Here is a 16,516-nt window from a genome sequence, read left to right on the forward strand (position 1 = left end):
ACTTACAAAGTAATTGATTGATATTTGAAGCTATACGTCTAAGAGCAACAGCATTAGTTCATGATGATACAAATTAATGCCAGCAGGTGTCCCCTTAAGCATTTCTGAGGTTGAAAATGCCATTTGCCTGCAATTATATATTGAAAAAAAAAAAGAAATACAGAGTATTTTAAAAAAATAGATGCATTATAAAGCCCTCACTGCATGTTTAAGGGTAAAATCATACAGTAAGGCATTGTACAGAAAAAAAAATGACTTTTGTGACAATGATTTGTATGTTAAATGATCATGAAAATATGTTTACGACGGGTCTTGAAGAATAAATGTTGGAATTAGTAACACAAAAAAGTATATATTTCGCTGATCGACTTAAAAAGAAAATCTCTTTGTTTAAAGCATGCTTTTAAACCGTAGACTAGCAGAAAATTGTGATTTCGAATGTCAATTATGATTCTTTCGTTCCTTTAGCTTCATGCATCTTTTTTAATCATCAAAATATCTAATTTCTGCTATACAGAAAGTGTTCCAGACCTTCTGCAGGTGGTGAAATATTTGCAAAAACTACCAAACCATCAAAATATCGTGAGGTGTCTTGGATTCTGTGAAGAATATCGTAAGTATTATCAGTTTACTCCGAGAAAAAAATAAAATATCGCGTTATCTAAGCGAAGTATCTTTCAATGGAAAAAAAAAGCGCTTTAAACAGCGTTTGATTTGCTCTTTTCATGATGTTAAGCAAAGTTATTGAATGACACTCATTTGCTTAGAATATTCTATGTTGGCAATAATCAAGAAAAAAAAACACAATATCTGCAAAGTTGAAGTATTCAAGGCCTTTGCATCGACTACTGTAAAAATTAATATATATTGTGACATCAAACAGGTACCATTGTACACGAATTTGTTTCCGGTGGGACACTACTGACTTTTCTACAGTTTAATAACCAGTCCTCAAAATCTCCCTATGGGAACGTCAAGCCAACAAGACCCCGCTTTGATGAGTCCAAGTTACTGAAGTTCGCCTGGCAGGTGGCAAAAGGAATGGAATTCCTTGCGTCCAACGAGGTAATTATGCAAGAAATGTCAATTTTTATCTATTTGATATAAGTGCAAGTAATGCAGACGTACAAATTGTTTATGATGAGTTAAGATGATAGAGGACACCTGCTACTGATTCAGATTTGAAATCTAGAGCTTTTAATGTTTCTAGGATGTAGCTGCTTATCATCGGTTTCATAGATGACAGCCCTCATATCATAATTGGTGCTCTGTTCTTTTCCTACATAATCACCTGTTCCTTACCAATGTCATGAAATGCCTATAAAAACATCCCTTTGTGGACCAGGTTCAATTCTTGTGGACAACTTCGCCGTTATCGGAAGAAGGCCGGACTTATTTTGATTCTTTGAAATGTGATTACACACTGGACGAGGTTTATTACTGATGAACATTGTATATTTCTCCATTAGGGTACAGTTTTCTTCCAGTGAGTCCTAACACACTGATGCGATGTCTCCAGAGGATCCTTCATCTTCATCATATCAATGAGATAGCTTTGCTTCAATTCAGTCTTCGTCTTGTCTTTGTTTGCCGATAACATTATAAATATCTCACTATTCTCTCACAAGATCCAAATATGTTTCTTAAAACTGTCTATAGTACACTTAATCATTAAAAAGAAAGACAACAAAATATGCTTGAATTTCGGTCTAGGCAAACACACACATGTAGATGTGTATACTTGATGGTGTTCTTTCTTTCTTGGAACATATAAAACCCCACAAAAATATACTAGCTTCCTCCACATATGATTTTTTCATCCATAGAATATGACAGATTTAAATCGCATCCAGTGACTTGAGCCCATTGTGTGTGTGTTGTGTGTGTGTGTTCCTTCCACCTGCGTTTTGAAAAATATAATAATTATGTACAATTATTATGATAACGTTCATTCAAGCCTGTAATCCATGATATTTCTTATCAGAGTGTTCACAATTTGATATCTTCCTTAGATAATCCATGGAAATCTGTGTGCTCACAACATTTTAATGACGGAAGACAGAATCTGTAAGATTTCTGACTACGGTATGATGTCATTCATTTCACCCTCTGGGAGGGTAAGTATAGGTTTTACCGGTAAATTTCATACTTTTGCGATTCCAATTCATTAATGTGCATTCAAAATTCGCACATCGCACGCAGGCGAAAATATTCGGACATTCAAATTCAGAATCCGAGGCATCAATTTCACTCATGGAAGTTCTTTTTCTTTTTCGTCAAATCAAATTCGTGTTTGGGCGTTCAATTTCCAAATGATATATGAGCTTTGCACTTCCCACTCGTGCATTCAAATTCACGGGATAGTCATGTGATAGTCCCGAGCTTGTTTGGAGCGTGTAATTTCATTTACAGGCGATCAAGTTCGTACCTCCTGCAATCAATTTAAAGAGGAAAATGGAGTAGACTTCTTCTTCTTTTTAAAGAAAGGAGAAAAGGCACACACAACCAGTACAGTATCTAATTATGATTATTTAAAGGTCCCACATTGTTCTCTGTTCGTTGCAATGAACAGAGAACAGTCTTGTTTTTCATCGAAATATAGATTTTAAATAAGTAAGGTCCAATCAGCAGTGCATCCAAACAACACAACGACAGACTAATCATCTTTCGCCCCAACACTAACCACATAATGACAATGTATCAATTTGAAGACAAACTGACGCACAATGATCTCACATATTATTATAGTCCCTCAAAAGTAAACCAATAAGATAGCAAAAAACACCAAATTAGACGTATTCAATGTTCATGTTATCAGTTTTAATGTAGTCGAAATTGTTGGGTTTTTTCTTTTCTTTTCCCGAAAGTGTCAATAAACCTTCCGTATTAAGCTCGTCTGTATAGGCCTATACATTTCCTATAATATTCGTTTGTTGTTGTTTTTTGTTTCATTTTCCATCTGAGAAGATGGCTCGATAGCCCATATTCAGCTGCAAAAGCTGGTCTTCCATGGGGTCCAGTTGGGTGTAGGTGAGACCACTTGACCGGCTTAAACGCCCTGCTCTTTGCGATGACTACATGAAGAGGGATTTTTTACGTGCATGAGTTTTTACTCTCTCACACATGTGACCTCCATTTTATGTACTATATTATCCGAGGGACATGTGCCTGTACTCCTTTTAGTGAAGCCCGAGTTCAAAATTTTCATTGAATAGGTGGCCGACGAGATTCCGTCGCCAGATTGACATCAATTTGAAGGCTCACTGCTGAAATGCGTGCTCCTCACTTAAATTTGAATGCTCCGATAGTGAATTCGAATGACCGGATTTTTTAATGTGATTGCCGATTTGAAAAGTGCTGCCAGCGTTGAATGCGTGAAACCGAATGCTCAGAATAGGAACTTGAACACGTTGAATGACAAAAGTATGAAATTGACCGGGAAAACCTATATTATTCAAGGATACAATCGTAGAAGGAATTTGCATAATTCCATCTGAACATGATTACTAACAAGAAGTAGATACCCCTCTTAACAAGGACATTATTTTTTTTTCTTTTTCTGAAAATGGTTTAGATATACCTACATCATATAACATATATCAATAAAACACACACACACACCTATATGGAAAAAAATTCTCCTACTACTGCGCGAATGTTTTCATGCCACAGAGTACCTCAATCAACTCAAAAAAGTAAGATTGTGTGTTAAAGGGCCTATTCCATTCCCTCCTTAGTCTCAAAACAGTAAGTCCGAGAATCTGCTACTCAAGACAACACACTGATACCTGTCTTTGCCTAGTTCATTAACGTGAAATTGAATGGAGGTAAACATGTTTATATTCTTTAAAATGTATGAGATATGCTGTTCATTTTTTTTTCCTTTTTTGCAGAAGCCAACACGCTGGATGTCACCTGAAGGAATGCAGAATAAAAATTGGACTCTAGAAAGCGATATTTGGTCATACGGTATCCTTCTTTGGGAGATCGTCACTCTAGGTATTACATCACAAAATTAATTAACCTCGATCTAGACTAAAGGAAGTGATAATATGAAGTTATTCTCCCCGTATAATTCGTACCAGAATATAGAACTTTTATGATAGTATGTAAAATGACACATAATATTTGTGAACGTAATTTACAAAAAAAAGTAATGTCTTGAGATTTACAATTAGTGTGCATTCCTTTGAGAATCATGATTTATACTACTAGTGAAGAAAGAGTATAAAAGTAGGTAGCAAAAAAAAAAAACCATAGAAAAACATAACTTTAACACTATTAGATATAATGTTGAAATACGTAATATGTTTAATATGTCTTCAAGGAGCAAGGCCATATCCCAAAATGACGATGGACATGGTGAAGCAGCAGGTTACCAAGGGATACAAGATGCCACGCCCTTCTCACTGTGGTCAAGAATTGTGAGTGTTTACCTTCACTTCCTGTTTGCTTGCAGGTGAATATATAATGTGTGTGTGCGTGGATTTTGTTGTTGCTGTTGTTTACTTATTTTCGTTGAGAATTTTCATCGATTCCAACTGCTCTTTGTGGAATCAGTCTAGATGCGACACTTTCGCTATAATGGCACACTTGCGTATTTATCAAATTTGTATAATGAATAAAAACGCAGATCAGTAAGGATATCAATAGGTCTTAAAAATTCTGTTTATTTCTCCTCCTCCTTTAGATACTTCATAATGACCAGCTGCTGGGAAATGGAGCCAACAAAGAGATGCTCTTATCACGTCATTCAGAGGAAACTTGAACCGACAATGGAAGTGTATCACGTAAATACCGTCTTCATTTCTTTCATCGTCAGAGTGAAAGATGCTCCTCATAGCGTTAATTATTTCTTATGTATTGTGTTGAGGATCTTATTGTCAATCTAGCAGTTGTAAAACTGTTTACTTTCCTATGTAGATATATCTTGTAAAAAGCACAATACACTCCGTTTCAACTTAATATCTTGACGACGTTCCTGGACAAAAGGAAAGAAAAGGCAGAAGAAAAAAAAACTCAATTCACGTTCACACGGCAAAGAATTCTGGAGTCATATGAACATTTTAAAAAAAGGGATATGAAGAGTTTGTTCGCAAAAACCGATAAGTCCATCTTTTTTAGATTTTGAAGTACGGTCTCTGTCATAAATTACAAATTAATAACTTCTAAATGATATATTGGTCACTACATACAAATGTACATTTTTGAAGTTATGGTTAAAAGAAGGAAAAATTTTCTTATTATTCTCTTTATTTTTCTTGACCTTTAATGGCAAATATCTCCATTTGACAAATATGGACTTATCGGTTTTTGCAAACAAACTCTTCATATATTGTCAAATTCAGACGAATAGGTACCAATCACATAACACCTGCACAAATGCTAGTGGGCCAAACATTCTATCAATATGTATTTTCACTGAGTTATCATAAAAGATACAGTATGTTTTTTTCTTTTATCAAACACTGTCCATTTATTGTTTAATAACGTAAATTCAAGCTGGGATTACCATTGTACTTGCACAGGAGTGTGTTTCCTATCATTCTTAAGTTATAAAACATAATTTTGATTAAAAATTATTAATCAATTAATTAATGTAACATTTGATGAGAATAAACATAGCTTTCCGAACCTTATTGATCGTACACGATTAAATATTTTTTATGATTATGAAACTGATTTTTGGAAACGATTATGTCATTATTATAATGGAAACATTTGAAGGCTTTGATATTTCTTAATTCTTTTCGATGGTTATAGATCACAGGAAATGATTTTAGACTAAAATGAAATTATTTCCACTCAACTGTGCTCACTTTGTTCTTTCCATCTAGGAATACCTGTCACTCCAGAACCTAGATGAGAGATTGTATGAATCTGTGGCGGATATAACAGTCTAGACGTCCATAACGATGAAAAGCCATTTTCTTTGAAATTTGTGACATTTTACTTGTTTTGATTTGTTTGTTTTTTTTTTTGCTGGACTCTTATTGTGGTTTGAGATATTCTCATACATTATGGGATACGTGTCTGTCAGCGTTTATATGTTTATGTCTTCATTGACAAACGTTACTGCTAAGTCATACTGATCTAAAGATATGAAGAGTTTGTTTGCAAAAACCGATAAGTCCATTTTTGAAGATTTTGAATTATGGTCTCTGTCATAAAGTACAAAATAATACCTTTTAAATGATATATTGGCCATTACATATAAAGGTACATTTTTGAAGTTATGGTCAAAAGAAGCAAACATTTTCTTATTATTCTCTTTGTTTTTCTTGACCTTTAATCGCAAATATCTCCATTTGGCAAATATGGACTTATCGGTTTTTGCAAACAAACTCTTCATATATAATTGAGCACCATTTCAACACGAACTTAACAAAATAAAATAGAGTATTTCTTATTTTGATTCTGTATATTCTAGTGTCGTAGTTGTCTTCAAGGTTGTGTCTTTATGAATGTCTCGATGTCTATGCACAGTATTACTTCTTTGCTTGATTATATGCAATGTTGTGTCGTCTTGGTGTCATAAATAGCATCTTACTTGATACATTAAGTTTGTATTTAAGTGGCATAATGTCCACAGGTTATGGATGACTGGTAATTTTCCTTTTTATTTCGTTGATGATAGTAATATATTCGACGGTATAAATCTGTCTACCACATTTTTCACATGTTAATGTCTGTAGGAGTTACCACTCTCGTAAACGAATAATTTCTGGATGGGTTGTTGTCATAAGTAAATATACATGGGTTACCGAAGTCCTGCTGTAGTTATGATATATATATATATATATATATATATATATATATAGGCATTATTATTGGTAACTGACTTGTCATTATATTTACTGTAGTTTTCAGTGTTTGTCATTACAATTACGCTGAAAATTAGTTGTGTAAAAGTTTGCAGTGTAATAAGGGTTGTTTTTTATTAAACACCATTGTGTATTTTACATATTAAGTCGTTGGGAAAATGCCTGTGGTGGTTGTGTATTTGGAACTAATACAGTAATGGTATAGGAAATCGACGCCAATTTTCTCTTTTTAACACACTATAAAATGTGTAAAGTTTTGTAACATATTGTAGGCCCTAATCATCCCAGCTAACCCAATGACGTTTTCTGAACGTTCTTGAAACATTCCAAGTTCGTTATTTGGACGTTTTGTCAAAACGTTTTCAAAACGTCTTTTTGTGGAAGGTTTTCGACGTATTTAAAACGTTTCAAATGGACGTTATAAAAACGTGTTTTAAACGTTTAGAAAACAAATAAGGAACCTTTTGGAATTTTCAAAGACCTGGAGAAAACCTTTTAAACGTTGTGGACGTCAGTAAAACCTTTTAAGAATATCCAAAACGTTCTGTGGACGTTTTGCGGACGTCCAGAAAACCTTTGAAAACCGTCTAGAACATTCAAAAAACGTTTTAAGAAAGTCTGCAAAGTCTTATGACCCTTTCCAGAACGTTCAGAGAAACATCCATATCCGTCTAGAACGTCCAGAAAACCTTTTTAATTATTATTATTATTATTATTATTAATGTATCCTAATCCTAATATGTAATCCTATCCTAAACCTAGTCCTAATGTCCTACCATCTATACTACACCATATTCCTAATTGATGAACCGGGGGGGGGGGGGTGTTTCATAAAGCTGCTCGTAAAGTTACGAACAACTTACGAGCGACTGGTGATCAATTCTGATGTGCTATACTTATCAGAATTTCCATAATTCAGCACAAGAACTGATCACCAGTCGCTCGTAAGTCCTTCGTAACTTTACGAACATCTTTATGAAACAGGGCCCTGTATCACATTGTTTTATATCCCTATAAAATGTTGTGATGCATGAAGACATGGTTACTAAAATCAGATCACACACATCTTAATTTGAATATTCATAATTATACATGAATATTCATAATAAAGAGACGTACACAGGACGAAATAAGAACGTTTTTTAACGTTTTTTAACGTTTTTTTAAAGACGAAGTCCACGTAGCAGACCTAGTAAAATCGTTTTGTGGACGTTTACAAAGGACGAAGACATTGCAGACATAATAAAAACGTTTTGTAACGTCCGTTGACGTTTCTAAAAGGTTTTCAAAAAAGAAAAACCTGTGCTTTGCGGTAAATGCTAAGTCCCCCATTTGACGTTGTATGCACGTTTTAAAAACGTCCATTTTATACGAAGCCGTACGGATCCTTAAAAAAAAAGTTCACGAAACATTCTGAAAAAGTTCTGTGTTTGCTGGGATGTGATCTGAAATAACAAATCCGAATTCTATGTATAGAGTCTACGTTCGAATTTCGCTATTAACTTTTCGGCAGTCTGTTCACCTCTGATATCAAAGTTTACCGAGCTAGCGGCGAATTTTACGATCGATGCGATAAAAGAAGGCAGAAAATTTATTTTATTTTTTTTAATTCGTTGTTGGACTCTACTAACACAGACAGTTGACAGATGAGGATCTGTCAACTGTCTGTGTTAGTAGAGTCCAACACGTTTCTTTTTCTCTCTTTCTGTTTCTCTCTCTCTCTCTCTCTCTCTCTCTGATCATAGACTTAACAAAAAATGTAATGGATCTCGTAAAATCCATGCTGCTTACTCTGGAAAGTTAAACTCTTCCGGACAGTGATAATCTTGCAGCTCAACTATTTATTCTTTGAAACCTTCACTATGATAAAGCTGTATTAAAGTTTGATACAATCGTTTATGCTCCCAAGTCATTACTTTAAGATAACATTTATTTTGGAGAATGATTATCATTTTCATTAAATCTTTATTTTCTACCTGCAACTGCACTGCACCCACCTGATCACCTAACTTCCTCCAAAAGAGTTATGTCGCTGGATGTAGTCTTTTATGAGGCCCCATCCATTTCAAGCTTAATCGCTTACGACGGCGGTAACCTGCATTTAGTTATTACTGCTACTTTACTGAAAATTGCTGTATATTCTATTTCATGTTTCTGTGTAGGTACTGCTCAATGTAATTGCTTATCTGTGTCTATTTGTGTATTTTGATATTATCGATTTATATCACTGCACTTGCTATTCATTGAAAGCGGAAATAAATAAAATCAAAAATCAAAAAGGCGGAATCATTGGCAATACCTCAAACCTTGCAGCTGCTTATGTACACACAGTAATTTGCATACAACATAAATGTTTGAAATATTTTGATTATGATACAAAACGTATTGTGTAACCAGATTTTTCACAATTGTGTGAAAAGCCAACACGCAAAACTATGTAAATTTACGTAACTGACATTGTGCACCGACTTTAAACAACAGTCGTGTGGTTCACATAGTACACTGGGATTATGATAAGGTGTCTAAAATATTTCTACACAACCACGACACATCTAATCTGCAGAGTGCTATGCACAACATCAAAATGTAGTAGATAGCAACGTGTACAGGCACTATGAAACCTATAGTTAGAAGGTTTAATTTTGGATCAGTAAACGACTCCGAATCTGAGGTCTAATAGTTTTGTTCAAGTAATTTAGATACAGACTGTATCAATAACATTTGTTTTATCGAAACTTGAAAAAAAAAAACGAGGGCACCCGCCGTTTTCATATAAGATATCATGTCAAAAAAAAAATCAACGCACGATATTATCCGAGGTTCTTTATGTTATAATTCAATGTATTATTATATCGCCAGTTGTATTACTTTCGGCATGTTAATTGTCATTGTCTATGTTTTACTAGGGATATCCGTACAGACCTACCGAAAAAATAAAATAAAATATGTCGCATTGGTAGGATAAGATTCAATTCATTTCCACTGAATTGTTCGGGAATTGGATATGATAATCGAGTCCCGATTAGGCGATATGTTTTCACAGCATGACTTATTTTGTATCATAGTGCATTATTATCAACTCAGGATGTAGATTATCATAATTATGTTCATAAGTATTTGTAAAAATGAAAAATATGCATTTACATAAGTTTGTTCGCAAAAACCGACAAGTCCATTTTTGAAGATTTTGAAGTACGGCCTCTGTCATAAAGTACAAAATAATACCTTTTAAATGATATATTGGTCACTACATATAAAGGTACATGCATTTTCGAAGTTATGGTCAAAAGAAGCAAAAATGTTCTTATTATTCACTTTATTTTTCTTGACCTTTAATCTCAAATATCTCCATTTGGCAAATATTGACTTATCGGTTTTTACGAAAAAACTCTTCATATATATAATTATAAGGTTGTGAAGAAGAACAAGTCTCAAATACGCCATGGATGCAACAAGAAGGGTTTTTTAAAAAAAAACAAAAACGTATCATTGTCTATAGTATACACTACACTGACGAAGGCCTGAGGCAGGCTGAAAATTTTGTAATAAAAAAAAAAAACATTCTTGTTGCATCCATGGAGTATTTGAGACTTGTTCTTCTTAAAATTACAGCATTCGAAATCCAACACGTGAGAGTTCCAAGATGGACAAAGATAAGATGATTCATATAGTATGACTATAATGTATGTATATAACCATGTATAAATACGCTATCAGCATGGTGTGAACCTGTACAACAATAATGTAACGTAACCGTAAGTATCTTCTAGTTTCTCTCTCTCTGAACAGTCAGTAGACAGTATCTTATATACGATGTATTCTATGTAGGCTCTACGGTCACGGCCTTTACGTTAAAAATCACGTCAACAAACCACGCCACATCATAATCGCAGAATTGATCACACTAAATCACGCGAATCATAACGAGTTCATGAAGATAAAGAACTTTATTACCGTATGTGACGATCCAGTCGACACAAAGTGGGTGTGAAGCCGACGCCTAGCACCTAACACCTACACACGTAACCCTATGGTAACTCGTAGGTGACGATTAGTCTGCCGGAGAGAATTCAGACAGCACGTCCGTCCGCTGTAGTGAACGCTCAGCAACTCTCCCCATCTACGCGGACGCGCTCGCAGATATACCCATAGCATACTACGAGCGCTAAGCGCGTCCGCCCTTTACACATGTACTATAATTAGTTTCATTACATTGCCCCTCCCTTAGAATAGTCAGTCCCTTGACTATCTATCATATGGCTTGTTTGAATAATAAAACGACCAACCCCGAACACCGATTTTTTTTCATGTTTCCTTCCAAGCAATTAGCCTAGCAGCCTCTTCACTTATATTCTTGTAATCATGCCATACAACTAAGTACACATGGATATGTTACAAAAACACATTCTCTCCTTCAAGAAATTACTGAATACACGTATTTACACAAGCTAGTGTTTCAACATTTCAAACGTTATAGGAACTCCTCTACTAACGAGGCACTTGCTACCAGCATGTATCGGGTTTCAGCCCCTCAAAAAGCAAAATTGATGAGGTATTAAAATGTTTCACTGTTCCGTATCACTAGTCCTCCGAATAAGCATCATTGTTAGAACGCTACAGTGCAACAGTTCAACAATAAAATCTTTTTGTCACCTTGACAACTGTGGAAGACAATCAAAAATTCTAAAACATTAAAGACTTCATAACCTCACACTTCGTACAACATCATGAAATGTCTTTTGACTCCATAGAACACTTTGTAAACATGTCATTCTCCATGTTAATTACATCTCCATGCCACGTGACTACCACCGCCCTCTATAGGCCGGAAACGTTTCTCAACCTCAACTTTTAACTACAACTGTACTTATCGGAAATGTTCAGATACAAGTTCTCGCAGGAACTTTCAAGGTAAGAATGTTTACCTGAAACTGATAAAAATTGATGTGTATAAATTGTTACACAACAAGAAAGAAAAACAACAGTCTTTGCAACAAAAAACTGAGTACAGCGTCCCTTAAAGTTCACATGTCCTTCTTTAATGCCAGTTAACAAGCTCCAAGGAATCCTGCGTCCAGACTAACGTCGTATACGGTGGTTAAGTCCTCCTGGAAGACGAGGTTTCCATCGTTGTAGGTCTGGCGTTTCGCAGTCTCTTTGATACGGTAGACTCGACCGACGCATGCCTCTTCAAGTTGGGAGGTGCTCATTGGAGATCCGACCTCTCCCCGTGTCAGCTTGCGGACCTTCGTGGGAGGAGACGACGTATGTACCGTAGCCCGTCGCAGCACTATCACTTGGTAGCGCCGTTCCTTATGCTCCTCAAACACCTTATCGTCACCACTGTAGCTTGTACTGGAAGTTTGCTCACTGACGTTGAGCAATTGACCGGGAGTCAGCTTGTGGACGCTTAGCTCCTGCAGTGGACGGCCAACCTGAGTCGCTCTCAAAATTGGCGCATTTCCGTTCCCAATCCCATCACCCTCAGCTTCTTCCGTTTCCTCTTCCTCAGATGAGTCTGTGAATGCTGCTCCATCCTGAATGAGGGCCATCATTCCCCTTGGCTTTCCACTCAAAGGGGGACGAACAATTACGGAAGATGGACGAGCTGCCTGTACCTGGGCCTGATGCAGCTCAGCCTCTTCACCGACAGGCTCGGTTTCATCCAGATGAACTGCACGTTCCTCGCCATCAGAACTCTCTGCCGGGCCGTTCGCTGCCTCCTTCGATGGCAGCGATTCCGTCGGCTCTTCATCGACAGCCTTCCTAGTTAATGGCGACACAAGAATTTCAATTCCCGATTCTTCCTTCCTGCTCGCCACAGGCTCAGTCCGTCCCTGTCTAGCAGACGGGCGCTCTGGAAACATGCCGCCCTGACTCCTGCTTCCTTCCCCACGACGATCCCTTCCCTGGTGACGGTGCCTAATGTGGGCCTGAAGATTGTCCCTTCAATTGAATGCACACTCACACTGGTCGCATTGATAGGACATTGGCCTGCGGTGCTCTACATCTATATGCCGCATTAAACTTCGTCGATGACGAAAGAAGCGTCGACAAGTGTAGCACTTCAAGGTGGCGCTCTCGTACCGAACCATAGTGAAATACCTGTACAATTAAGAACAAAAACAAACAAACAGGACACATCTTTACTGTCCTGAAGACCTGTGGTCAAGTCAAGTGTAATCCAATATAAACAGCAAATTACCACAGATGCATCACATCGGCTTAGTGGCTCAGTATAAAAATGACTGAGCATTATATTTCTTGAATCAACCGCTTTGGTTCTCTTCTCTGTCTCTGTGGATTCCTACGAGCTGCTGATGCAGGAGTCTGACGCCCAATAGGTGATTGATTGTGGTATTCCTGTTGGTGGTCCACAGCAGTGTTTACATCCATGGTGCTTAGACCAGGAACTTCTGACTCGATAAGTGGTGCTGCTGTTCGAATTACTAGTTTGCCCTCTGACGAATCGACGTCTTGTTGCTTTGGTATTGTGCCTGGTTCTTGGTTCCACGTTTCTAACTCCTCGCCCTGATACGGTTTCAGGCGATCTGCATGGACAACCATCATCTTCCCCTGGGGTTTTGCTTGAAGTCTGTAAGTGACATCTGATAACTTGTGGATGATAAGGTAAGGTCCTTGCCATTTCCTCTGGAGTTTTGGTGACAAGCCCTTAGTTTTGGCTGCGTTAAAACACCAGACGAATGTCCCCACCTTTAGGTCTCTCTTACCAGCAGTCTTATCGTAAGTCATCTTTTGGTGTCTAGCGCTCTTTTGCAGATTCTTCCTTGCCCTTGCATGAGCTAAGCCCATGCGTCTTCGAAGATTTTCCGCATAGTCCGTCTGCAGTTCGTCCTCGGTCTGCTCGTCTTGAAGTACCTCTGTCGTGAGGTCTATCGGCAGACGTGTCTCACGCCCAAGCATCAGCATGTTAGGCGTCTCGCCTGTAGAGTCCTGAGGGGCAGACCTGTAAGCAAGAAGAGCTAATGGCAATTTTTCATCCCAGTCACGCTGCCTCTGAAGTGGATTGATCATCAACGATACCATGGTTATTAGAGTTCGATTGAATCTCTCAATCAAGCCGTCAGACTTCGGATTGTAAGGTGTCGTACGGGTCTTTTCGATGCCTAGAATCCGACACATCTCCTTGAACACTCGGGACTCAAAATTTCGGCCCTGATCAGAGTGTAACGTCAAGGGAACTCCAAATTGGCACACAAACTCTTGCACGAACTTGTTTGCTACCGTCTCTGCTGATTGGTCTGCTATTGGGTAAGCCTCCATCCACTTACTAAAGTAATCCCCAACGACAAGGATGTATCTATTCCCCCGTTCCGTCTCCGGGAGAGGTCCGACTATGTCCAGAGCAACTCTTTCCATTGGCATTCCTACTGGCCTTTGTTGTAGCGGTGCTTTCTTGTGAGCATTGGAAGCTTTCTTGCTGGCACACATGTTGCATGTTCTAACCACTGACCTGATGTCCGCATCCATACTGGGCCAGTAGAATCTCATGCGCACCTTTGCGATGGTTTTATTCATACCGAGATGGCCTCCTGTGGCACCACCATGCAGTTCTCTGACAACTGCTTTCCGGTGACTTTCCGGTAGGACTCTGTGCCATCTCACCTCGCCTCCATCGTCTGATTCCCATCTTCTGCACAATACACCACTCTTCAACTCCAACTGATCCCATATTCGCCAATATGTCTTCTCAGTTCCAGGTTTGCCTACCATCTCTGACCAGTCTGGTCTTGGGTCAGATTTCTCCTTACGTTCTATGATCCACTTCATGGATGAGTCTTCCAACTGTGCAGCTTTTATATCTGCGGTGGTAACATTCGGCTGAGCAGTCACAGCCTTTACTTCTACTGCAGGAACGTAGTTGCGGTCAGATACACCATCGGCTCTCAAGCTCGATTCAGGTTCTGAAGAACTATGACCCGCTTGTCCTTTGTCACTTTCAGGTAAGGGGGGTGCTCTCAAGTGTGAAACTAGTCCAGTCGGGCCCTCGAGATCACGATCACATTGCCGGCAAGTCCCACATGGACGTCTGGAGAGACTATCAGCATTCGCGTGGGAGCGACCTGCCCTATGGACAATGGTTAAATCGTATTCAGCTGTGACCTGAAGCCAACGGGCCATCTGTCCTTGTGGATCACGGAAGTTGAGAAGCCATTTCAGTGCCCCGTGATCAGTCCTGACTGTGATCTTACTGCCGTACAGATATTGGCGTAATTGCTTAAGAAAGACAACTATGGCAAGCAACTCCCTCCTTGTCACACAGTAGTTTCTTTCTGCTTTTGTCAGAGTCTTGCTCGCGTATGCGATCACCCGTTCCTTCCCATCCACCTCTTGGGATAAGACCGCACCAATGCCGACATTGCTTGCGTCCGTATCAAGGATGTACTCCTTTCCAGGGTCTGGATACGCCAAGATTGGAGCCGACACAAGGTGGTCTTGAAGGATCCTGAAGGCTTGCTCACAGTCATCTGTCCAAATGAAATCTCGTCCCTTCTCTGTCAACTGATGTAGAGGGCGAGCGATAGATGAGAATCCCTTGATGAATCTCCTATAGTACGAGGCAAGGCCAAGGAAACTCTGCACCTCTTTCACACAGGTAGGTGTTGGCCAATCCTTGATGACTCTTATCTTGTCTGGGTCTGTCGATACCCCTTCTGATGACACGGTATGCCCAAGATATAGAACGCTTCGACGGAAGAGGAAACACTTCTTTGGTTTCAGTTTCAGACCAGCATCCCGCAATCTTTGAAACACTGTAGCCAGACGTGCTAGCTCTTCATCAATTGTTCTTGCAAAGACTATGATGTCATCTAGATACACTAGTAAGATGTTCCAATGGAGTCCAGAGAGAACACGTTCCATGAGGCGTTCAAAGGTTGAAGGTGCATTACACAAACCAAACGGCATGACTCGCCAAGAGTACAGCCCTCCTCTGACAACAAATGAAGATTTCTTCCTCGCGTCATCGTCCATACCAACTTGCCAGTATCCTGAAGCAAGATCCAAGGTTGAGAACCATGTCAATGCGTGGGATAGGATACGCATCTTTGATTGTCACATTGTTAAGTTTGCGATAATCCACGCAAAACCTCTTAGTCCCATCTTTCTTCCGCACTAGGACAATGTTCGATGCCCAGGGACTATCTGATGGTTCAATCCGACCTGTCTTTAGCAGATTCTGTACTTGTCGATCCACCTCATCTTGCTCCTTGGGGGGAAACCGTCTTGGGCGTTGTCGAATAGGTGATGTGGTGCCCGTTTCAATGTGGTGCTGAATTAGGTTTGTGTACCCGATGTCTTCGTCAGACTTGGAGAAAATGTCTTGGTAATCACTCAACAGCTTCGCGATCTTAGAGCGAAATAGTGGATCAACCCCTTCCAAACTTTGTTTCAACAAATCGCTCAAGTGTTCAGGGACTTCGACTTCCTGTTGTCTCTCAAAACAGTCTGTGTTGACTTCCTCCACATCACTTACTTCTAAAGGAGTGAAGTACCCAGCAGCTGTTCCCTTTCTGACGACACACACTCTCTCTCTCCTGGGTTGAAGACTCTAACAGGTACGATATTACCTTGTGCCGATGCTACTACCCGTGCCACAATTACTCCCTTGCATACTATCTCACTCTTCTCATTTGGTTCCACCAGTCCGAGACCAAGCTCCTCAGGTCGCC

General features: G+C 38.8%; 2 protein-coding genes across 3 annotated transcripts in view; both read left to right on the forward strand.

The window, feature by feature from the left end:
- The window catches only part of LOC139711389 (tyrosine kinase receptor Cad96Ca-like), a gene marked incomplete at its 5' end in the record, with an annotated part of 8,053 nt that extends 2,150 nt beyond the window's left edge, over positions 1–5,903 (forward strand). The window contains 7 exons of the mRNA XM_071623275.1: positions 518–613; positions 884–1,065; positions 2,013–2,117; positions 3,897–3,999; positions 4,328–4,424; positions 4,691–4,790; positions 5,838–5,903. Coding sequence (XP_071479376.1) covers positions 518–613; positions 884–1,065; positions 2,013–2,117; positions 3,897–3,999; positions 4,328–4,424; positions 4,691–4,790; positions 5,838–5,903 — 749 coding nt within the window. The remainder of the gene's footprint in view (positions 1–517; positions 614–883; positions 1,066–2,012; positions 2,118–3,896; positions 4,000–4,327; positions 4,425–4,690; positions 4,791–5,837) is intronic.
- LOC139711399 (uncharacterized) overlaps positions 1–16,516 on the forward strand; it is a 274,375-nt gene that overhangs the window by 112,826 nt on the left and 145,033 nt on the right. The window lies entirely within an intron of this gene.

Source organism: Diadema antillarum, unplaced genomic scaffold, assembly GCF_040938485.1.
Source record: "Diadema antillarum isolate AM-2024a unplaced genomic scaffold, OU_Dant_1.0 seq00001654_RagTag, whole genome shotgun sequence".
Classification (NCBI taxonomy): Eukaryota; Metazoa; Echinodermata; class Echinoidea; order Diadematoida; family Diadematidae; genus Diadema; species Diadema antillarum.